This window comes from Larus michahellis, chromosome 8, assembly GCF_964199755.1.
Source record: "Larus michahellis chromosome 8, bLarMic1.1, whole genome shotgun sequence".
Classification (NCBI taxonomy): Eukaryota; Metazoa; Chordata; class Aves; order Charadriiformes; family Laridae; genus Larus; species Larus michahellis.
The window spans coordinates 33330902-33356726 of record NC_133903.1 but is presented as its reverse complement, the minus strand read 5'-3'; the positions used below and the strand labels follow the sequence as shown (position 1 = coordinate 33356726).

Here is a 25825-nt window from a genome sequence, read left to right as displayed (position 1 = left end):
AGCATCTTAAATAAAACAAAAAATTTAGTGTTGAAACTAATGCTTCTGACATGCAAGCATCCAAGACCTAGGGACAACTTCATTCCGTCAAATATCACCATATTTTTATAAAACTACTGCCCAAGAGCCTATGAAATGTTTCTATGACTATTTTTTAAACTGCTCATACACAAAACAATCTAGTTTTAGGACAGAAGTGTTAGAATCTTTCTTAGGCTTAGCCTTCTTTGTTGATTTAGAAAAATACTGGCTAAAGAAGCCAAAACATTATTTCTGGTCATTTCAACACACTATCTTCAAAAAAGGAAAACCAGCTTCAATTTTTACATGAAAACATAATATGAAATCTTGTGCATTTGCATATGAACAGGCTCCTAATAATTTCCTTGCTTTTTCTGTATTAACCATAAAAAGGGCAGAGAAATAACATCATCACACTGATTATTGTAATGGCAATTACATTAAGAATAGGAGGTTTTTGTCCTTTTTCTCAAAGGTTTACAGGAATATCACATTTATAGACCATAACACAGCACAGTATGGCATGAGAGGGAAATTGACCTCATCAGATATTTACTTCCGAAATAACAGCCAAGGTCAAAAGAAATGTCCCAGCCTCCTGCTTAAATCAACTCTATCAGCAGCACTGAAGAAATCAAAACAGACACAGAAAATTATACTGATCACAAGAAACCTGTTTCTCTACGGCTGTTAATGTAGTAAAACCTTGTAAGCGACAAGCCGCTGACTAATAGCATTACTAAATCAGACAGCTGACCAACATTTTTTCATCTACTTATTAAAGGCCTGTGACAGGCCAGCCACAACAGTAGCTGCTAAACAAGGACATGGTCCACAGCAATGTTACGGCAGAAGGGGGAAAGGTGCATTAGAGTTGTTTTAATAAATATATTCAAAAGCCTTTCCACTTGTTTAGTTAATCTAGACTAAACACCAAGTGTTAAGAGAAATCTTGAACCTCTAAAGTAGGGTTTTTTCAGATAAAGACTCTTACATATGCACACATGGGCATAGAACAGTTATTTTACTGTAAACTTTATGATCTGTTTTTTCATCTTCCCAATTAACTCTGTACTCAGGTATATAATTTAAAGAGCAATCTGTGTGCCTTCACAGAGATCCCACTGTGCTAATAATCCTTTTTAACAGATTACTTGCACCCAGTGGTGTCCACTTCATCCACTGCTACAGATTTTCTCAGGACATCTGGCTGTAGTCCCCACCCCCATAAGCTTCTGCTCAGCTTATATATATATATACATGTAGGCTATTCATGTGTACATATATATATAGGCTATGTTTGCATAAGGAACTGCTGCAGATGAACAGGAGCAGACTGGCAGACAGAAAAGGGCTGAGGACAAAATACCTACAATACAGACTTCTGTTGTCAACCATTTCTCCACTTTGAAAATAATCTGGAATTTAAGCAGTGTATTAGTAAAGGCACTAGTTGTCCTTCTATCAGCTTTTCTCAAAGATGGGAAGGTCAATGGAATACTAACTAAAGCTTTTCTTAAAAGTTACTTTGGTAAAGGAATGAAAAATAGTTATAGATATGATACTGTCTTCAGTAAGTACGTTTTCTTTCCAAGAAAACTGTATTTTTAAAAATGAAAAGGGTAATTAGCTTGTGGCCTACCCATAAAAAAAACACTAGAATGTTCTTTTCCAAAGAATTAAGGTAGAATAGGAGACCACCGTGGACTAGAGACAACTTCTCAGTTAAATGGTAACCAAAGTAAAACGATGCATGTTCTCATGCTTCGCAAGTATCTGTTTGTAAACTGATACTTTTTATGACACGAAAATAAACTGAATAAGTCTCTCTCCTCCATCTCCCTTTGGTAATGACATAACTGCCAGTTCATATTTAAAGATTAAAACAATAACCCACACTATCATGTTCTCATTCCTCATGCCTTTTTGGTTCATAGTGTTATTCCAGGAGGTGTTGCATAATCAGTAGCTTTCAAAACAGTAGTCAGTTGCAGCAATAACCTGTTCATATTGTACTAAACAACTGGTTTTTTTGGCAAAATATCACTCCTCCTTTTCTCCCAACTAAGGCAAGCTGAGTAAGAGGCCATGGTGATAAATGAAACAAGACAGAGAAAACAGCTGAACAGAAGAACACAATACAGAAACATGAAAAATGGTAACCCCTATCCTTTCATTTTCAAAATAACACATTTCAATGACTTAAGATGGCCATTACTAGAATGTAAGTATTTGCTGTGCTTCCAAGAATAGCAGTAAATACCAATACTATTATATGAAGCCTCTGCTACAAGCACAAGATACCTCAGTGCATGCTGTCCAGAAACCACACAATAATGATGAAACATTTGCTTCAGCAAAATGTGTGATCCCCATAACCAAACCTCAACTATTAAATCATCTCGTTAACTAGGAAGAAGAGGGGACACGAAGGGAGAGAAAGAACAGGAAAGCAAGTTATTTTATGGCTATCCTTAAATGATGAATTCGGAGAACAACAGCTTGTTAAACATTAGGTCCCATCAGCAGTGTCGCATACTGCCACAGAGGGATGAGCACAAGGCCCCACACAAACAATACGTAGTGTGCTTAAAGCACGCAACTCATGGCAAGAATCAGGCAGTTTGATTGATTGGCTACACTGTTTTGTCAGTCAAAAGGCTATCCTACAACCACAGGACAAAAGTCTTTGGTGGGCATTTTGGGTGTTGAACATGGAGGAACTTAAAATGGTTTTGTCTGGAAGAGTTGGAGAATAAGGTAGTGTGAATAGTAAGGACTGCAGAGGAATGACAGCAAGCCAGGCCAAAATCTCTGGAGAGATGCTGCTGTAAGAATTGTTTGTTTTTTGGGTTGTTTTTTTTTTAATTGAATTAAATTAATCCAAGAAAAGTAGAAATTGTTGTTTCCTGATTTTTTTCTTAATTTCTGACTGCCTTATTTTGCTTGTGGTTTAAGTCTGTTTCTGGTTTGTTTGGGATTTTTCCCACACCTCCTCATTAAAATTATAAATTGACTGACATCTGTTGTTTCAAGCATCCAGACTCTCTAATCCCATAATCCTTAAATGGGAAAGGACGATTATTGAGAAACTTGTCTGAACTACATGTGAGATACTTTACTGGACATTTTAGCAAGCCTTTTAAAATCATTGGTTTCAAGTATGTTATATCAGAATTGAAGGCAGTATCTGTAGCTTATTTTACCTAAATCCCTAAAGTCAAATTTTATCAAATCTAAAAAGCTGTCTGTCTGCATAGCCAGGTCAATCTGTAGTATTTCAAAAAGTAAAAATCAGTATTGTGATAGTATAAGATGGAACAGACACTATAAGAAAAGCTGGTATATAATTCTCACTAAAGAAGAAATATCACAGCACATTTATTGTTCACATGGAACAGGCAATATACATTACAGTACCTACATGATCATCCAAAACATATGATAAATCCAAATCAATAAGCAATTTTGCCAAAGGAAATTCTTACAGTACATGTTATAGATATGAAAGACTGAGCAGAAGAACTTAATCTGTATTAAAAACTGCCAATATTTTAAAATTTACTTTAAAACATTATTTAGATAAATTTGGGGTTTGCTCAATAGTGTTAATTACTCTGCCTTATAGAAGATATAACAGTAAGATGAACTGTTGTTACTCAGTTGGTTTCTCATTTCTTAATATTTTACTCTATTATAAACAACAATAAGGATTTTTATTTGCTTATTTACTATACTTTTCCATAGCTGGCAAAACTGATTAGTAATACAAACCCACTCCCCAAATATCATACACTTGCACACCAAGTGATCCAGATTTTGATGCTAATTAGTCATTTGGTGCATTTGTCATTTGTAGGATTTCCATGGTAATCAAGATTACAAGAAACATCACAAGAAAGTGTTAAAATTACCTAGATTTTTTTTTAAGTTGCTATTAAATATTAATTCCAAGCAGAACAAGACGACAGATGATGTTACACTCCAGAATACTTTTCAATTTATTTTTTCGCCTCAGCTCTTCACTGCTCCAGATTATAAAGGTTACTCATTGTAACTGCTTCTTTAACTTTATTCTCTCAGGTAATTTCCACTTGAATTATAACATCTTGCATCATTATCAGTTATGTTCTATGTTATGGGAAAGGTGACTCCATGTGAACAATCATGTAGAGCCACCTCTTTGGCACAGGATTTCTCCCTCCCATTCTTAACAGTATATAATGAATAAACTTTGCATTTCCAAAAGAACTTCTGTTACCATCTTTCCACTCAGGCATAATCAAAACCTGCCAAAACATTCAAACAGTGGCTTTTAATAAATTTAACCTGCATTAAGACTAAACACACTATTTGTGACTGTTTTTCAAATCATTACTAACATGGACATAAAGCTCATTGTATTCATCCTCAAACACAGACTAGTCACTATTTTGAGACATATTACTTAAGAGCAATGATGGAAAGTCTTTTCATAGAATCATAGGGTTGGAAGGGACCTCTGGAGATCATCTAGTCCAACCGCCTGCCAGAGCAGGGTCACCCAGAGCAGGCTGCACAAGAACGTGTCCAGGCGGGTTATGAATGTCTCCAGACATGGAGACTCCACCACCTCTCTGGGCAGCCTGTGCCAGTGCTCTGCCACCCTCAACTTTTCCAAGTTCTATGTTGGATACCTATGCACACATACCAAGCAAGGCAAGGAGGCCCTATAGAGTCCCATGAAATAACACAAGGCCAGATGAACGCCAAGCCTACAAGAGAACGTACACATGGTTTCTCCTTGAACAGATGGGCCTGCGATATTTTAGCTTCCAGTAACATGTACTTAGTGTCTAAAATGCAGCTACAGTGGATATATTAATTTAAAGCATTATTTCATTATCCCACAACAGATGAAAGGTATAGGTACAGAAGTGAGGGATCTCAGATGACTAAAGAACTATTTCACAGGCTTATAATCACTGATGGACATGAATCACACATGCACATGCAATCACTTTAAACAAATTAAGTTTCATTTCATAAAGACAATCTCAAATTTTCGGTGCAAAGAAAAAAAGACAAAAAGATAATAAAATAAGATCAAGTGATAGGAACATTCATATTAGTATACAAACTTTCTACTGTGTCTGGCACTCTTCCCGTTCATTATCTTTGCACTTGGGTTCAAAATAAATACTGACCATAAAAAAGTATATGGTGTAACAGCTGCTATACAGATCAGATACATAATTGTCACTATCAAATCCAAATCACCTTATTTTAGATGTGCCTTTGGCAGATGAGAAAGTAGCTGTTTAATGCAAGTTACTCATACTGAAAAAACAGACAAAACAAAGTCAGTTTTGCACTTCCAAAGAACAAGCACAGAGAGGTTCAACCACAGCAGCTACTACAGACAAGAGGAACATTAACATCCCTAATTCCTTTCTTCTCTGTCCACTATAGCCTGCAACTTCCCTGTACCATCCCAGGATGTGTGGTCACACAATAGGAAATGTGCTTCCAGCTCCATCCTTCACCCAGGCTCCATAGCAGCAAATCGGGGTGTTTGCCAGGACGTTACAGCCGTAGCAGGAAGCACTCTGAGCAGAGTTTGCTGTTCAGATACCCATTTCCCAGATCCACTACAGAAAAGGCCGCAGGCTGGCTGGCAGCCAGACGGACGATACTGATTTACCAGACAGTTTTGACTATAACTATGAAACGGTTCAAAATAAAGAAGAGGCATGATAATAGTGATTCTCCAAACTTTTTACTTGGATACTATTTAAAATACTTCCATTGTTCATTAACTTGACCTTTACAATGGCTTTTGAATTAATCACTAAGTGACTATACTGGGATTCTCTTTACATAAACTATACGTTATTGTGGCAATTCTAGGTATATCAGTGACAGACTATAAATATAGACAGACAAAATAACTATAAAAGTTATTTCGAATGCTGTCTTTACCTTAACTCTTTGGGCTTTGAAAAAAAGCAAAGAGAATGTCATAGTGTAGGATGAGGACATGAATTGGAAAAATTAGGTTTTATCCCTAGCAAGCAGGCGTGTAGTCACTAAAATATACTGATCTGAACAAACAGATGTAAAATCCAAGATTATTTACGTCTCACCACTAAGGTTATGCAAAACATCAACTGGCAAATGCGTCTCGTCTATTAAATTATGTGCACTGCATATGACAGCCTACTACATCAGTTACTCCATTAAATCAAATAGTACAGATCCACATTGCATATCTACACAAGTTCTGATGATGACTGAAGTGCATGCTCTTCAAATTCCATGCAACAGGATTTCGGACCTTGTTTTTATTGCTGTTTTAAGACTCAGATGGAAGGGCAACGACAGAAAGAAAAAAAAAATAAAATATTTCATGACACTGTCATAAGTCCCCTGGTAGCCAGCTGAATGCTCAGAGCTTCCAGCTTCACTCCTACGTTCAGTAATTTTGTGATTTTTTACTTCTGGATGTTTGTCTTCAGATGGTCACGTCTGTCACAGAATTAGTGACACTTGATTTTGTGGCCACAGTAAGAAGTCAACAGAAGCCAGTTTTAATGTATTAGAAGTGCTACCTGTCATGGTTTAATCCCAGGAAGCAACTAGGACCACGCAGCTGCTCACTTATGCCTGTTCTCCCCTCTAAGAAGGGTACGAAAAAGAGGGAGAAAAGGAGAGGAAAGGGAAAAAGTCTCGTGGGCTGAGATAAAGACAGTTTAATAGAATAATATCAGAAAAGGGAAATAACAAAATAACAGTGACAACACAAGTCACTCTCACCTCCTCCCAGTGAACTGGCACCATCCCAAGCAGTGGTCGTGAGGGCCCACCCCCAGCTAACCTCATTTATATACTAAGCATGTCGTCTATGGTACAGAATATTCCACTGGCCGTTCCATTGTTCTGTCTAGGCTTCTTCTCAGCTTCTATGGGAAGCTGAAAAAAGTCCTTGAAAGCTATAAACATTGCCTGGCATCAACTAAAACAGTCGTATTGACATTCCTTTCATACCAAATCTGAAACACAATAACCACTAGAAAGAAAATTAATTCTGTCCCAGCTGAAACCAGGACATATCTAATACTAAATGAACTAAAACTTAAAGCTCTTTATATTATCAATGTCTTATTTCCCTACTTGTAGATTTGGCCCAGTAACACTCTCTTATACTTGTTTATGTATACACATTTACACGCACACACAAATACATCTATAGGAATAAGATGTAGATTTGAATGTATGTAGCAAATAATGTTACAGCAGGCCTTAAACAATGAGAATGAATCAGTCATTCAAACAGCATCATCCCTTTGGGATGTGAATGAAACAGGCTGTCATATTTAGACAGGAACATCATGCTTTTGCCAGAGTCCCAAGACAACATATGAAAACATCACTGTGCCTTTTTCTAGATTTCCAATATTTGGCATTGCCACTAATTTTTTTACTTTTTTGTGCACAGTAAGATATAGAAATAATATTCCCAATTTATTTTACAAGTACTTACAAGTGTTTATATTGAGAAATTGTTTGTTTTTAAACAGATTGTTTTTACAGAGCAATCAGCTATTACAAACACCAGTTGTGTATTGTTCCAGACATTTGCCTAACAAGTCTTGCTCAGCTGTTTACGAACTTGGGACCTTTTCATTCCACTGTTATCCTGATCCAACACGAAAACCTGCTGTTACACCCTGGTATTTCAACAAGACGTTGGATGAAACAATTTAAAACTCTTCACTAATTACTGATAATGAATGTACTGCCAAGATATAGTAGTGAATATATTCATATTTGTAAACATACTGCTATACAGTTATGTTAAAACACGCTGCTTGACGAGATAGAGACAAACAATTATTTCACGAACCCAAATAAATAATATAGATAAATATATATATAGGCCCAAATTTGTAGTCTTCTCACTCAAGTCTCCAGACTTTATTCTGTATTTGATTTATTTAATAAACATTTCACCGAAATAGTACGCAGCCCTACCTTAAGCACCACCTACTGCAGCTTGACATTTACAACAATCTAATGCAGGGAAAAACAAGCGACCTACCAAGCTTTCAAATTTCACCTCAGAATATCATTTAGCTTTCAATATATAATCACATTTAAACTCCTTATGCAAATGCAGCTAACTGCATCCTCTAAAAAGGTATGTGAAATACATAAAAGACTGGAACAGTTTCTGTAATTAGCAGTCTATTGTGACATGCTTTTTCACAGCAGCAAGTACAAAAGTTAACTTCTGAGACTGAATACTGGACTTCTCAAGAAGTTAAACAATTCATAACAAAAACTACGTTTAAAGTAACAGGAATAAAATAAACTTCCACTCAAAGTAACATGTATCTTGATGACTCCAATAAGTTAGATTACCTTCAATGTACAGGGAAAAGGTGAGATTTTTAGATGGAAGAATGAAAGATATGGAGCAGAGAACTTGTCTGTATAATTAGTTTGCGACATCAATTCCAGACAAAAAAGTCTAAGTCACTTTTTCCCCTTTACCCCTCATTACATTAAGGAAGTCATTCCAATGCTGTTATAGAACTAACCTGAAAAATCCTAAAACTAAGAGATACCTACTTAAAATATTTGGCAAATCACTAATTAATATCTAATAGCATCTATCACATGCTCAGCATTATCATGACTTTGCAAAGACATCCATCCTGACTCACACAGCTCACATCCTGAGACTGAGACAAAAGCAGCAGAGTAAGGCTGACTGGACGGTATGTTTCGTATTAACTATATATTGTATTAAATTTAAATGGATTTTAGATGAAGAAATAACCTAAATTCACCTAAGGGTGAAATAGTTCTTTCAAAGAAAAATATCACAGTTTGGGATGAAAAGAAGAGAAAACAAGTGAAATTGTGGGATAGATGTTATAAAGGAAGAACAGCCTCAACATCTAAGAATTGTAGATGAAGCTCTCTGAAATTTCTTTCGCTAAAAATACAGTAGAAAACAGTGATCAGCATGTAGTCACAGTATTTGTAAACACATTTTAAACAAGAACTAAATTTGTCAGTTTCAGTTGGAATAAAACTGGACAAGTTCATGAAATGAAATAAATTGATGTGTTGTTTTAGTAAATACTATCTACATACAAGCATTCAGCCTTTTCAACTGAAAACTGAGTGGCAGTTTTAAAGTCTAGGTGCATTGTACAACTTTGTACAATTGTTGAAATATTTGTCACACTAAAATGCCAAAGTAAATTCTGTTATTATTTTTAGATTAGTTCTTCTGATAGCAGAACTTATTTGAGAAGGTTGGTAATATCTATTTCAGGTCAACTATAGCTAAAATCTGGGATACACAATCATTTATATTTTCTAGTAATTTAAATATCTTAATATAGATTTACATAACATTATTTCTTCTCAGGGAAAATGCACGCTCTGAGACAACATTTGCAGGCTTCATACAATGTTTAGTAAAAGAAGCAGCTCACTCCCCACTTGAAGATTTTTCTTCCTCATACTCAAGCAATACTTGAAATTCTCTGAAAGCCTCTGATACTCTAAAATATTCCCATTTGCAAGTGTCAGTTATTCTGTAAATAGAAGACTTCCAATCAATTTTTCCTGCATATGGACCTGCTATTCTAACGACGAGGGCTTGGAGAAGAGCAAATTGTGACCCCCATCTGTTACTGTTTCAGTTACAACACTGCCAGCAGTGCAATCAAAGCAACTTGCAATCAAAGCATGAAGATACTTTACTGCCAAGCTTGTAAAGAAATGCAATTTCTTTGTTCTGTAGGTCCTGTACTTTGCCAATTAAAAAATAAGAATGAAAAAAAGGTTTTCTCCCCTCATATAGTGCACAGCAACCCAACACTTCTCAAAGAAAGGCATTTCCCTGAGCTGTGCTTCATTTTCACCTTGTTACTTCTCAAAGCTAACCATTACTTAAATATTTTATCACTGAATTCCATTTGAATTTAGTGTAATACTAGTAACTGATATCAGTTATCAGTTTCACGTATAACTAGACTAACATTAAGCAATAAAATTTTAAAGGTTCAATTATTACAATCCATAATTTTCTTTAGTATAGTATTTTCCTGTTTTAATCGCAATCCATTATTTTGCCCCCAGAAATTATGACAGTGAGGTAAGAGATAATGGCATGTCTAGTTGCCAAGAGATTAGCAATGTATTGTTTTAATCTGTAAAGTACCATATACACTGATGCCACTGCAAGAAGCAGAGGCGGAGAGGTGGGAGTTATGCTGTGGGAGAAAAAAAATTATCACCCTTCTGGAAAAAGATATTCCTGGCAATAGGCTTTATCACACGTGCCTACACACAGATCTGGAGGTCTCTGCTTTAATGGGGTTGTCACAGATTGATGATGCCCTTTGGATAATATAACTGAAGCACTTTCAGGAAGCATCTCCAAGCACTTGGCTCCGGTTATCTTTTGGTTATGAAAAGGAGGAAAGTGGGAAGAAGTGAAGTTGCTCTATGACAATGAAGATTTGTGGATTGATAGACTGTGTGCTCAGGAATAACTTCACTTCTCCTGTCACCCAGCCATCACTCTCAGTCTGCGAAAAGATCCAGTTCCCATCCTAAACCCTCTAATCTCTCCCATTTTTCCTCAGACCTAAATCCTGAGGGCCTTCTTGAACTATTCGCAATATGTGCTGGCTCAGGAAGGAAGCTCATCAGAGTCCATAGCTATTTGTTCTGCACTTCAGCCTTTCCTTTGGCAAAGGAGTGAATTTGGCTCGCTCTCCTCTAGCCCAGCAGCTATCTCCAATATGCTTGTAAGAAATCGTATAAGAAAGAATTTGTAAATTAAATAACCAGCAGAAGACAGATATAGGCCATCCATAAGTGGAACAAAAGACATAAACAAACTACCATTTGACGAGGATTAAACTTTCAAATTCAGATCATATTTTAAATTCTTTTCAAACAAAGGTTGGGAAAGGTACAGAAGTGATGCGGAGAAAAAGAAATCAGCAGTGTATGCCTTCAGGAAAACTTAAAGGCAAATTTAGTCAGTGACTATACTGGAAGAATGGTATTTTTCTAGAAAAAATAACTAGCATGAAAAAAAGTATCTAGAAGACTACAGTTTGGGTAAGACAACGAAAGAGATAATATGGATAAAGAAAAATAATATATTATTTTAAAATAAAGTGAAAGCAGTCTTGCATGATTTTAACTTTAATTTATTCATCAAGATGGTAGCCAAGATGAACATTCTCTAAAAATAACTATGAACCAAGAGCTTCATACAGAAAAAAATGATGTAACTGGCAGGAGAGACATGCAGTTATCACCCCAGTGAATGTAGTACCTTTTTAACTGACAGCAAGTGCTGGCAGTCTGCTGGGCTGCTCTCCAAGGGGTCAGCCTTAAAAAGATGGGGAGTAGCTCATTACTTTGATGACTGAGGACACTCCTTGTGTTTAAGGATAAGAAATAACGGCCTACATTGAAACACCTCAATTCCATTACTAGTATACATAGTGACCTGCAAGCTGATACTAATACCTTTCACTTTTTTCAAGAGAATTCTAATTCTGTCTTCTAAGAAGTATATTAATTATTGATAGCCTTTGGATTTTCTGCAAGTCTGCCAATTTCATGCATAACCTACATCTTCATCTTGGAGTCTAGAGCAAATAAGGAAAGAAAAAACATTGTATTTTAAAAATCATATAAAGGATTTAAAGACTATTCTTTCCGTAAAGTTAAGAACACTGGGGACATTCCAAAAGACTAGAAGAAATTAAAAAACAGATTTATTTTTTTTGAGAGTCAACAAACAACATAAATAATTTTAAGGCCCCACATCCTTCTTCTGATCTCATGCAAAATAATTTCAGACTCAAGAAGCAGCTTGATTTATAAAAGAAAAAAGATAATAGAAAGATAATGCTAATTAAACCATGAACCTATAGAACATAAGCCACTTCTTAAATTCACTTACAAATGTAGCTGAAAAGTGTAGGACTGTCATTATGAGTGCAAAGCATCTAACTTGATACATTCTGATTAAACAGAATTTTTAACACTGGATACATTAAACTGATTTATAATCTGGTCAACTAAGCTAAAAATGCAACTCTAAGCACAGAATCAGCAATGAATAGGTGCATTTTCCAAGAAACACCACAGGGATGAGTTAGCAGCTCACCATTTTTACCAATGGCCTGCAAGAAAAACCTCAGCACTGATCAGGTTTGAAGACAACGCAAAATTTGTGGGAAACATAGCTAAGGAAGATGATGAATCAGAGGAGTAGAGTGATCAGTTTTCCTTCTAAATTTGGGAGAGTAAGAAAAGAATCAAATAATCCACACTGAAACGGAAAGTCCCATTCTCAGTTGAAAAAAAATGCAAGCTATAGCAATCAGAAAGGTACTATCTTCTTCAGTAAGGGAAAGGTTTGAAGTTGTTTGAGAAAAGTAACCTAGAATAATTGACACTACAGCCATATGTATGATAAGAGCATAATTGTGCTTAAGTCATTAAGACATCAGATCTTGTTAGAACAAGCAAGGCTGTATTATTCTTTCCCTTCCCCATAACCAGTACGAGCAACACCAAGCCACATGTAGCCTGTTACATAAGTTCTCAGTTTCCCCGTGTTCTGGGAAAACCAGACAAATTATCCCTCAATGCCTAGAGGCATATGGGTATTCTTATTTTTATTTTTTTTTTTTTTCCTGTTTAAAGTACATAGTACTTCAGCAGGATTGTTTTTTTCCCCCAGAGCTTTGACCTGGAAAAGTAAGAATTATTAGGCATATGCATGTGCTGACTTAGATAAAATACAATTCATTATGCTAACTAACAATAAAGAAAAAAAAGAGTACTCGAAAATATCTGGGAACACTATAACACCTTAGAAGACACTGGAGTAATTTGACTGATGCCATTATTGTCTAATTACTATACAAGCTCAGTAAGTAAACTGAGTAGGACTTTCAGCATCAGGATTTTCTTCTCTCTAGGAGTACTTTGCTAGTCTCTATACATACTTCATCAGCTCCATCATTGCCATATTATTTTACTTCCCAACCACGTAATTTAAGTTTTCTCTGTATTTCTTCCTGTTGCTGATGAAAAACTAAACCCAAGAGTTTGAATAATCTCATTCTTTGCAGGTACCCACCTATTAGATACATTTTACCATAAAGAAATCAGCAACACAGAAGTTTCCTGACAAAATGATATACTGAATTACATTAATTTACAGTCTTTCTATGGGTAGTCACATCGTTTGTTGTGGTTTGTTTGTTTGGTTTTTGTTTTTTTTTAAACCTCACACACACAAACGTGTCTTTACAGGGAACTCCTAAATATCATTAGACAGGTTTGGTTTTGCTTTGGGAGTGGGGGAGTTAAGAAGAGGGGTAAGGGAACAAAAGAAGAGAGTAAAACCTGTTAAAAATTGTGAACTGAATTTTCTTTCCTCAACATGCCCATTTTGTTGTTGCCCTTTTATGTATTAGGATGTAACCCACATAGTCCTGTATTTCACTAACTTTTTTTTTTTTTTTGCACGTAGCAAAGATGTTGATGTAAAATAATGCTTAAAAGTTAATTGAGCTCCTTACAAAAGCTGTCTGCCTTCACAAAACAATACCACAGAAATATACCACCCAGATTTACAGAATTCTTTCTGTGTAATAGACCAGGAAGCTTTTATAAATGTTTACTCCTTCACAGCACACCCTTAAGAAGGGAAATCATGCACAGGGTGTTTTCCACCAAAGCATATGTCACTAATACACAGTATATTCAGTTTCAAAATAATATGATGGAGAAAAGTGTCAGAAAAATGCCTTTATTAACCTTTTGCATCAGGATGGAGAACACCTAAGTAAATCTCTGACTAGTGGACGCGATCTGAGGTTAGAGCATAAAACCACCTGAATGTGAGCATACAAGGACTCTCTGCTGCCACAAAAGAGGCAGCTGCCACACAGAGGGGGTGTCAACTGCAGGCTCCAGTTTACAAAAAATGCACCAGAACCCATTGTGCCCTACAAGACTACAGACCAGATTATGCTGAATCCTGGGTCCAGTTTTCAGTATAACCTGTCAAGAGAGATTGGCACCAAATGGAGGACATTTGGAATAAAGATAAGGTTTGGGGGGCAAGAAAACCCACGCAGGCACAAGAGACACATTACCTGCTCACACATAAAAGGCTGCTACAAAAAGGAAGGGAATAAACTGTTCTTCATGTAGACACAGCACAAAATAAGGGGGTGATACAGCAGAAAATATTTAAGAAAGAAATTTAAGAAAAAGACTTTCTGATGGTAAGGTTCTTCTGACTGCTGATATGGCAAAATAAAGCCCCCAAACCCCAGAGATTAATTTATGAATTGTAGGTCAGCAGGACAATGTCAGTAAAAAGGGGGTAAGGTGGTACAACTTCTGTAACTAAACCTCTGAACAAACACTGTTGATAATGCAGATTGTCCTTTCTAGCTGTTTTCAACAGCAGTTAATTAGTACCTACTGCGATAGGTTTGTTGCCTAAATTCCACTGTGCAATTTACTTCAAAATATATTAGTATCCTTTAACAATATAACAGATACCTCAATTTCATATTTAAGAAACATGTGTCCCTATATGATATTTCATATTACATTCTATATGCATTTAACAATTATGTCATGTAAAATTAATCTGATCCACCATTACATGCTTACCCATTATCTATATATTCACTCTGCTTTTCTTGTAATTTTTCTTCTTTTAAAGCTTATAATAATTTTTAACCTGCCATTTCTTTATCAAACGAGTTAAAAAAAAATTTCAATACACACTTCACATTGGACATACTTATTCCACATTCATTGACTGATAGGTGTTCTAAATTGTGTTCCAAACATCCAACTTAGAGCTTATAAAGAGCTCTTGCCATTTCAACTCTTGAGAGATGTCATCAGTCTTGACAACTGACTGATTTGGATCCCTAGCTACCGCTGGATGATTATATAAATCATGACAAAGATAGCTTTTTCTAATCTTCTAAAAATTATTAAATTGTACAAACTCTTTCTGACACAGACTTTGCTATTTATCCACTGGTCTTAGATTCATGGTTCGGGAAGGCAAAGAAATACATTATATTGGAAGATACCCTTCCTAATGACCTTCTGACAGATGGGGGAAAGCTGAAAATCTTCCACACTTACAGTAGAGAGTCACTTTGTTAAAGAGCACTATTACAGTCAATTTATAACTTAAAAAGTTTATCAAGTTACCAGATAATGTTTTAATACAAGTCCTTAATACAAGTCCTTGTTTACATAGGACCAATTCTATTGGTTTTACTTCGGGTAATTTGGAGATGTATTTCTCCAAGGTAACAAAATTTTTCTACTAGTTCATACAAACCTAGTAGTTCATAGAAAACCTACCAGTTGATATAGATGACGGGCATGCACTGCTATTTACTACATTTCCCTAAGTGTCATAAAGACTAGACATACTATGGAGACCTTACAACATTTTGTTCAATCAACTTCAGTAAAAAAAATAATCCCATAATGTTAGTAATTCCACAGAGTTTGTAAGAACAAAGATTTCAATGTTACAATACATCTACTGTGATGACAGTGTGTGCTCTTTGCTGATAAGCATGGGCAGATCACCAGGTTCACGTGTGCAGATTAACAAATGCAGATTAGCAGTGTTCTTTTGTACCATACTGGAGCAGCTGCTGCATGATGGGGAGTACAAACTGTATTCCTCATCAGTCAGGGCGGTTTTGTCCCCTTGTTGCTGTGTGCATGTACTACACAGAGCTGGTAGAGAAGCTCTCCTTATGTTTACATGACAGACCCACACCTCCTGCTAAAAGTGACTCACTATTTTCCATAATAGGAAGAAAGCAGTGCTCTTAACCAACTAACGGCCTGCTACAACCATGAAAGATTTTTAGCTTTCCCCTATCCAGCCAGAAGGGTATTAAGAAAGATTTCTCTTCACATAATTTAAATAAACTAACTGATGAAGAAATACCTTCTAGGTAGTCTATAAAATAATTCACAGATTCTTTTTTTTTTTTCTGAACAGCTTAGTTACTATACTCCAAAACATTCTTAACCTAGCAGTTCCTAAACATTTACTTAAACAACCTTTTCATATATTTAAAGAGATACAAAGAAAGTTTACGGCAGCAAACCAACAGCTGAACCACACTACTTAACAGTGCTGCTGAAACAGGAGGAAAATGTTCTTAAACTGTGTCTAAGAAAATAGTATTTCCTTTAAGGTCAATGAAAATACTTCCTGACCTGTTTAAAAAGCATTTTCTACATAGTACCTGGCATTCTTCGCAGACTTGAATTCATACCACCTTTCTTTCATAATTTATACCTCCTTTTAACTGTTTTTCCTTGTTGGGCTTCAGGAGTGGGTTTTCTTTGGTCTGTTTTTCAGTTGTTCTTATTTTTTTATTTTAATTTTTTTATTAAACCACCACTCCCCTTTTTCTCCTCCTCCCCAAGGTTAACAGCAGCATAAGAAGGAACACTAACTGAGAATACAATCAGAAGCTCTTTGGTTCAAACTTCAGTTTGCTCAAGGCAGAAGAATACCAACTATTTTTTTCAGCCCTCACAGCACTTAGTGTTCCCTAATTAGCAAGGAAGTGAACAGGACAGACAACCCTCAATAAAGATGCACTGCTTTATTTTCCCATGAAAGGCATGAGACTTGACTTTGGGAGGTACTACCTTCTCTTGAGATACGCGTTCACTGTATTTCCCGCCATCATTCCAACAGCAGCTGTTTGGTTTATTTAGTATATTATGTATCTCGATTGGAAGATGTGCTGCAATATTCTCTCCTCATTTTAATAAAAGACTAAATGCGATTGCCACAATTTTACATTAAAATAAACCTGGGAATGCGCCGCTATTTCTAAACATTGCCTACTACATTCACCTGGCAAAAGCAAACGTAAGGCCAGTTCTGTATAGAGCAGGGATTTCACTGCAGTTCTGAGAACAAGCTTTCAATGCAATACAAGCAGCACAGTCTTTTCAATAGCTCTGCAGAACTGAAATGAACCCTACAAGAGCTGTTAAAAGGAACAATCCAATTTTGTTATTTTCCATGCAAGGATTCTTAGCGACACAAATTTGAAATGCCAGCTACATTGCTAGAACCCTGAATAAGACCAAAATCCTACACAGATTTTTGTAGGGAAAGTTAAGGATGCAGGAAGAAAAAAAAATTCACAAAAATTAAAAGTAAAGCTAGAGAAATATAGAAGGCTTTCAGTTCTCTCTTTTGGGGAGAGTTGCAAACATGAAAGCAAGTGGACAGGATTAGTTTTTTTAGCGCTAGAGTTGCTGGAAAGGACCGGCAAAGAATTCCTACTTTGTATCCTCACAGACTTAACTTTGGTAGCTCTGCTATCTTTTGCATTAGTTGCTGCACTTAGTGCCCAAGTTGAGCAGACATTCTATGAAAACCTGAAGGATGTTGTAGAGGACTCTGTAGTTACCAAGTCTGCCAGAAATTTCCTCTACCTCTATTTGTAGACAGTCCTTGTTAAACAGATTTCAAAACGGATGCTCTAAAAATAAATGTCTATTTTCTCCCACAAGAGATCTTTCTAATAAATAGTGGTCCTTTACTGCAATTTTTCTTTTCAGCTATTTGTAGGCTAAAATACATATGAATAAAAGTAAGCATAGAATAATCTAATTACATGATTTTATTTCATCTGCAGTTTCTTTCGATTAGCTCAGAGAAACACAGAAGTCACTCAATTTGACTGCAGCCAAGCTAATAATTTACAGTGCAAAAGAATGGCGTTAGTAGCAAATAACCAGTCGTAGAGCTCAGTTTCAGAAAAGGGGCAGGCTTAGATTAAATACAATCTTCAGGCCCAGAAAATTACAGAAATAAAACCTTAGTATGACTCACACCAATAACCTGTATTTGTATTGCACACGCTGAATTCTAGACAAACATACCGTAGAATGGATCCCAAGTCACCACTGCTATTTACATGAGACAGAAAAAAGGATTTTCTACATACAAGACAAACATAATTAACAACAAGCAGCAGGCAACACAAAATCCCCAGGCTATGAGTCAACATTAGCTGCATAAAATAGCTAACAGAACACCAAGTCAGAAGTTAAAATGGTAAGAACAGAATAAACGTCATGAAGAGTTATAGCAGTTACCACTACCAAGCACAAATTGGCACTCTGTGCTTGAGGAGCTTGGTAGCCACATTGTTTTACTATGTCAGATGCTTGTGCAATGCTGACTAAAGTGAGATGGTGTACCCAACACAAGAAAACCAGCAAAAACACTGGATCACTGTTTTCAAGCGATGAGAACCTTACAAGGAACGTATGTGAAGAGATTAGTAAAACCAAGTGTCTACAGCAGAAATCGCGTGCAAAAAAATATGGAACACCTAAAGATTACATTATCCCAGCTGAAAACCACAACTGACTGACTGGTTCTATGCGGCACATGAGACTCATTAGACTAAACTCTGGTTCTGTTTCACCACTATATTTGCTTATTATTTTAATGTTCTGTGAAACATAATACTATGCAAGATTCTTAAATATCACAAGTCAGTGAATATTAGAATCTGGTGTTTTAACTAACAAATTATGGTATCTATGGGCCAAAGTCAAGTAACTGCAAATTCTTCTTACATGTCCTCATCTAACAAGCAATTCACAATAGCACAGGAATGGAAACTTGTTACATCATGCCTAAAACCAGAAAAAAATTCTTCAGGGCAGAAGCCACATGTTATTTCTTTGTTCTATGAAGTGTTTAGTACACTTTTTGTTGCCTTGCAGAGTTAAAGGAATTCTACAGCATGAAAGTGCAGAGGTTGCAGCATGTAGCTGCAAGCTAACTGGGTGAGCTGCTGGAGTCCTTCATCAAGGATAAATACTCCACTGACGAGAGGGACTGTCATTTCAAATGAATGCAGTCTGTCAGAGACCAAAAATCTGGATTGCAGGATGAGTTAACCACTTACTGCTCACTGTCTTATCCCGAAAGAGCCGGATTCTGGCTATGAGTACAAAACTAGCACTATCAATCCCCCATTCTTTCACTTAAGTTTTGCTGGCTATGATTAACTTAGTACAGCACAAAAGAAAAACAAAACTGGTGCAAAAGTCCCAGGAATCACCTCTACTCCCTTCCCAGGGGATTCACTTCCATCAGCTCGGCTCTAGTCCTGTGAAGTGAGTAGTCCTTGGCAGGTGGGCTGCCGTAGTGCGAGCCTAGAGCCCATCTTCCAGTTAAGAAATTGAGTTCTCCGAGATGACTCCATAACACAAACCAGAAGTCCAGTAACTGGGAGAAATATGTCGGTTTGCCTCAAAAGTGGGCTCCTGATCAGTACTAAAATGCTAATACAGGCACACCTAATTATACCTCAGTTATAGTCCAGATTCACAAACTGCTACAGAGAGAATTATGGCCAGACTTCCCCACAAAAGTCCTCTTCAAGGAAGAAAGTAATTTGCAGCTAACTGGATAAACAACTTGGATGATAGCACACTACTTTTTATATTAAAAACCCATACACATGAATTAAGTCTTGGAATTAGAGAGGTAACAATTTTTAATCCTGCCAGTTATTATGGACTTATTGCTGGGGTTTTGCGGCAGCCTCTGATTCAGTTCTCATCTTGGCTGACAATCATGGAAGCATATGGAGGATTTAAGTGTTTCTTGATTAATGACAGTACTTTTCAAAAATAATTATACATGGGTGTAAGTTTAAGGTAGCTGCTCAGCTGGTTGACATTTTTCTGCAACAGCATTTTTCCAAATTAGAGTTCAAATTTACACAAAATATACATTTTTTGATTGTATTATGCTTAGTATGCTTTTTATATTTTTTCCCATATTGACAAGATGATACAAAGAAATATCTGAAATTATTGCACATTTTCCCGGAGGTAGTATTTATATAAAGGGTATTCACTAATCTTTTTCTAGTCACTAAATTTTACTTAAGAACTAAATATCTAAGACCACCTTTTCCCCGTCCCCCCCAGAAACCTTGCAAGATAGTTAACTTTTTTTGTTAAAGTGCTCTATCAATATACGACAATAAGGGTAGAAAAATAGATAAGTGATATTCTATAACATTACTGTGTGTGTACGCACAGCACACCTCCCAACACACAGTAGTTCCAAACAGGTATTTAAGATTTGACATTATTACCCCTCAAGCTTGACCCTGCCACGTTAGGGACAGAAACTGGGCAGTACAGAAGTCCGCACCTTGGGCAATGATGCAACTTCAGATTCCCTGCAGAGTATCAGACAGCAGAGAACTAAGATGCTGATTTTTTTATTCTTTGCCCCCAACAGTGCATTGCAGGGACTGTAGGGAGGGAAAGCACTTCTTAATTCCTCACTGAATCTGTTTATTCTTCCCGCCACTTGAGCCAAACTGAAAGAGATCACCAGCATATGAACACACAATGACCAGGCTGATTAAATATCAGTACTCTCATAAAAGGCTTGAACTTGTCACATTATTCAGTTGATATAAAATTATTGGCATAATGCAGAAACTTGTCTAGAAGTCTCTTCTGGTTAGTCCTGTAAGAACAGATATGTATGTTTTTTAAATGTAAAGACATCAAATATGTATACGAGAAAAAATATGAAAAAATCCAAATTGCCTTCCTCTCGTGTACCAGACATTTGAAGGTTTAAGTCATTTTGGTTTGTGAAATACATGTGAAATTTAAAAGATATAATTCAAAATTGAAATATAAAAATTAATCTTGACTTGAACAGATATGATACACATATCATATCTGGAAGCATTAAAATGAAATTATTGCATAATTATCAGAACCATGCTGTATTCTTAAGCTATTTCTGATTTCTATAGCCTGTCAAAATCTCACATGTGATCTCCATATAGAAGTGCATGCTTAAAACAGATTTATTTTTTTAAATGCAATTAGAACTTGCCAACTGAAATAAGTAGCTTTGCTCATACTTTTGCAACTTAGCTTTCATAAACCTTTTAAGCATCAGGTTAACTCCTTTTGTACTCCTAACCTGAAGCATAATTCTCAGGAGAAAAATACTCTGGTTCTTGCTTCAACACTGTTTCAATTACAAGCTCTAGACTGTTTCTGTGCTGTTTAAAGTCTAATGTATCAGAGCCAAGACCATACGAATTTCAACCTGGAGAGCAGTAATGGGGTATTTGGTTCTTCTGTGCCCTTACCGAAAATAAAGGCAACAGAATGATCCTATCAAATAGGAAAATTTAATGAAAATAAACATAGAATTACACTTTAATAGCTTGCAATACATAGAGAACAGAAATAGAGTATCACTGAATAGTTCTACAGTGTTATCACAAGATGCAATCTCTCATGAACGGACAGTTTAAGTTACAAGTTTTTAAATCAGAACAACACTAAAGAATAACCTAGCTTTCAATTTTACCAGTAAACCAAATACAAGACTTGTGAACAAACCAAACATAAGAAAGACTAAAACAAACCAGACCTCCACATAGACTTTCCCACACTACACAGGGGAGGCTTTAACAGAAGCCATTGTGCTTGTTACTGCGTGTTAAAGTCTGAAGTGCTTCTTTCTTAATCCCATTCCGCTGGAGGAAACTTATTTTTTATATATACATACACATATGTATGTATATACAGATATTGACACACAAACAAAAAACGTGCAGCTTCTCAAATTAGATACTAATGCAGCTAAGTCAGTCATGACTCAAGGAAACTACCATCTATCCTGACCCCAGTGCATAAAGAAACACATCTATTTCCTAGACTTTAATAAGGTGCTTCCTAGAAAAAGGTTCAGTTGTAGCTATCTAAGAAACAGAGAAGGCCAAAATTTGACATGCCTGCTTTAGTAAGTAGTCACACATGAAGTAAATCAACAATTAATCACTACAGCCATCACTGCTACAAACATATAGTAAAAGGAGTTCCAAGTCTGTTGACCAGAGCCACATGGATTATAAAGTGCAAATAAAATTAAAACACTCTATACTCAAATCTCTTTCCATAGTTTCATTTTATAATATAACTCATCCTTTTTCAGCTATGGAAATGCAGTGCATCTGAGCAGATAACAATAGATGTCCTCTAACAAACACCAACATCTTTCCCCTATTTATGGGGAAGGCAGGCTAGCAAAGAGAGAGACTACCATACTATTTTTTTATTAAATTGCTCAGAATTAGATTTAACACAGTTTTAACACAATCTGGTCTACCAGAGGAATGTATGAGTTTATTACACATGCAAACCTTCTGTTCTACGTAATTGAAAAAGAAAAATCATTCCATGCTCTAAACCAGGATATACATCTTGCTTTGAATGACTTGTAGAAACTGTGACATATGGAACACTGGGAAGAGATACTGGGAGACATCATGGGGATAATTTTAAGACTAGGTCAATACTGCAACAGACAGATATGAAATTCTCTGCCAACTTTGCTAATTGCATAATAAGGAAAAAGGTTGAGACTTCCCAATTAAAATGTAGCTTTGCTGCTAGAAACTTGCATAGGGATATAAGCATGGCATGACAAATTAAAACTCTTGGGCTCAGAATATTAGTATTGAGATTACAGTTTCACAGACATTTTTTTGGTAGCAACTGTTTTAGACATGGATGCCTTTCTGCCGAAGCCAGCTGTGTTTCCACTCTGGTGTTCCCTCTCATTGTCACAGCCCAGCTGTTTTTGAACTAACAAACATCAGCATCAGTGCACTCATCTGTTGCTGGTATTGGAGTGGGGACAAGTGACCTGGGCAGAGTAGGAGTCTAGGGATGTCAATTGTTGTGACACTGATGCTTGAATAAATACTTACTGGACTATACCTAAACAATGCAGGCAAGAAAGGCACAAACACCCACTCAAGCACAGGGGAAATACAAAACTGCTACTGAAATGCATTTTAAGCAACATTAATTACTGAATTAAGGATCAGCAAACCAAACTAGAGAATACTAACACATTTTCTCAACTGACAACTCTGAAAAGAGATGCCCCTTAGTCTAGAAAGGGATCAAATGAAAAAATCAAATGGGAAACCTGTAGGCTCATAAATGCAAGTCAGTAACTTAATCTTCCTTCAGAGACAAGAACATAATTAAGTTTTGTAAAAACATGAACAGCCAGGAAGTTTGTTTCTTAACCTCTTAAATGCTGTCACTTCTGTGAACATGATAAACGCTTACTCCAAAACAACCCGTGATCGCTACAAGCGTCCTGCAGATTTTGTATCACTTCAGTATGTCTTTTATTTGCTATTCACAGCTGCTTTTACTAAAATGCCACTTCTTTGCTGAGCTCTCCTTTTTAAAAAGGATATCAAGATCAAAAAAAAGAGACTGGGAAAATGTCAAGTTATCTGCATTCACTGATCACAGCTCAACCATATGGAAAAAGTGTCTTGACTAGTTTTATTACTATTGTTGAAATATTTGTACCTTCAGATCGTAAGCATTCTATGAGCAGGAAAGAATTTTCAAATAAAAAAAAAAAGAAAGTGGGTGTAAAGAAATTTGTCTTTATATCACAGTTACTGACTACTGCCACTTCTAAAACACATTTGTGCAAACTAAGAGGCCTAATACTTCTTGGCAATATTGGATGGAATAAATAATGAATTACTATTTAGTAGCTTTGATATTGCACCTGTAAAGCCTCTGTAAATTGTCAGTTGATACCAACCAATAAAATGAGAGACTCTCTAGTCATATTCTGCCTAATATTTGTTAGTCTTCTTGCATGTTAGTAAATACAAGCTGATGAAAAAACATAGCTGTATTAATTTTCACACACCCTCATTCTAGCAGCAGCTACAAGTCACTGACCATAAAAGTATTAAAGGACTTAAAATAGAGCAGTCAGACAACTCTACAGAGTAGATTCAAATAAAAAGACCCCAGGAAAACTAGACTGCAAAGTCCAGATTCAGCTAATGGATGACAGAAAACTTATAGATGTCCTTTCTCTATTAGACATTTTATTTCCTGTGTCCAATGTATTGTAATCTGAAAAGACCAGATTGTGCCATAAATATTGCCAAGTGTAGTAGGAACAGTAGTTAAATTAATCTCACAATAAAATTTGCTCATGATTTCAAATGAGCAAGCTTAAGTTCTGTATTAGAACAGATGTCAACTCAAACCTTTGCAGTCTCATACCGTATGTTTACTTATTTTCTGTATCAAATATTAAACAATAAAAAGGTGAAAATAATTTTAAATACTTCAGTTTAAATATAGTTAAATCTTATTCTATCATACTGTCACTTTATAAACAGCCTAGAAGAAAGAATTGGCCATGTGTAGCCAGACAATTATGTTTTTTTTAAACTCAGCTCCAATGAAGGAAGAAAATCCAGGACTTAGGAGCTTAGTAATAGAATCATTCATCTGATGAACTTATGTTTTAATTAGCAGTTGTATAAAGCAAAGACATATTATTAAGAGTTTCCATAGGAGAATATACCATTGTTGTGGTTTACATTGACTTAATATGTAACTGGCGACTATTGAATGAATTGCCTATGTCATCCAAACCTTTTTTTTTTTTTTTAAAGCTTTTAACCAAGAAATTTTATAAGGAAGAAAAAACCCCCAAACTTATTTTCAAACCACTTTTCCAACACAGAAATATTCACTGACAGTCAGTGTCATAAAACTGCAATCAAAGTGATCATATTGCCACTGTTCTATTTAAAAACGTAACACTTGGACTAAGTGGAATGGCAGGTGTTTTCAAGCATTAGTACAGAGTAAATACACCTGCACTGACATCTATGATGAGAATGAAAAGAAAAAAATCCAAAACAAAACAATCGTAAGCCTCCCAGTAATGAAGCACATTTAACTCTTGAGAAAACTATGCATATAATGATGCATGTTAAAAGACAGATAGGTGGTTATTTGGAGTACACAGAAGAACAGAAAAAGCATAACATACAGGCTTTAAACACTCACCATCTGAATTGGCTTTTTGTGAAGATCTCGTTCAGTCACCAACTTTTCTTGGTCAGTGACATAAAGGCCTTTTTGTGCCAAGGCTTGTATAACAGCATCATGACCTAGAAGTGGTTTTGCAGCATCACTCTTGAGAATAAGGCTCCCAGCACGACAGTAGAGTTCTGCAGACAGCAGCAAGTTAACAACAGGTGGTTTAATGTGCTCCTGGTCATATTGGTCTGTGTAAAATGGTTCTCGTAGTTCTTCTGGAACATTTTCTTCAAAGACAACAAAAAAAAGCATTAGTATCAGAAAGGATATATACAGCATTAGGTTTTGGGGTTTTTTTGTTGGTTTTGTTTTGGGTTTTTTTTTTTTTTCTTTTTTAACATGTATGAACTCAAAATTATGCTAAAGAAAGCATATTCAAGGGAAGGCCAGAGTCTTTACCAGTCATCATGATACAAAACACTTGGGAATATTGCATACAAATGTAACATTTGAACTATAAATAGAAACTTAAGAAAAATTCAAGAAGAGCTCCACACTGCAAAGGCCACACCAGAAGGCCAACCTGTGGTTTACAGCATCATTACTTTAAAATTTCTTGGGTTCTTCAAATACATGCCCAAACATTCTCATTTTCTTTGGCATAACATTATATAGGTCAGACATATAAAGGCAGAACACCACCCATTAAGACACAAAACTCTTTCTCTGTTACAGTAATAAAACGGAAATGGAATATTATATTTTAGCACAGAATAAT

General features: G+C 36.0%; 1 protein-coding gene across 5 annotated transcripts in view; it reads right to left on the bottom strand.

The window, feature by feature from the left end:
* CAMSAP2 (calmodulin regulated spectrin associated protein family member 2) overlaps positions 1 to 25825 on the bottom strand; it is a 92201-nt gene that overhangs the window by 54262 nt on the left and 12114 nt on the right. For 4 of the 5 annotated variants that reach the window (XM_074599410.1, XM_074599411.1, XM_074599412.1 and 1 more), the window contains exon 2: positions 25075 to 25334. The exons of the other annotated variant lie outside the window; for it this stretch is intronic. In XM_074599410.1, the coding sequence (XP_074455511.1) occupies positions 25075 to 25334 (260 nt within the window). The remainder of the gene's footprint in view (positions 1 to 25074; positions 25335 to 25825) is intronic. 5 annotated transcript variants of the gene reach the window in all.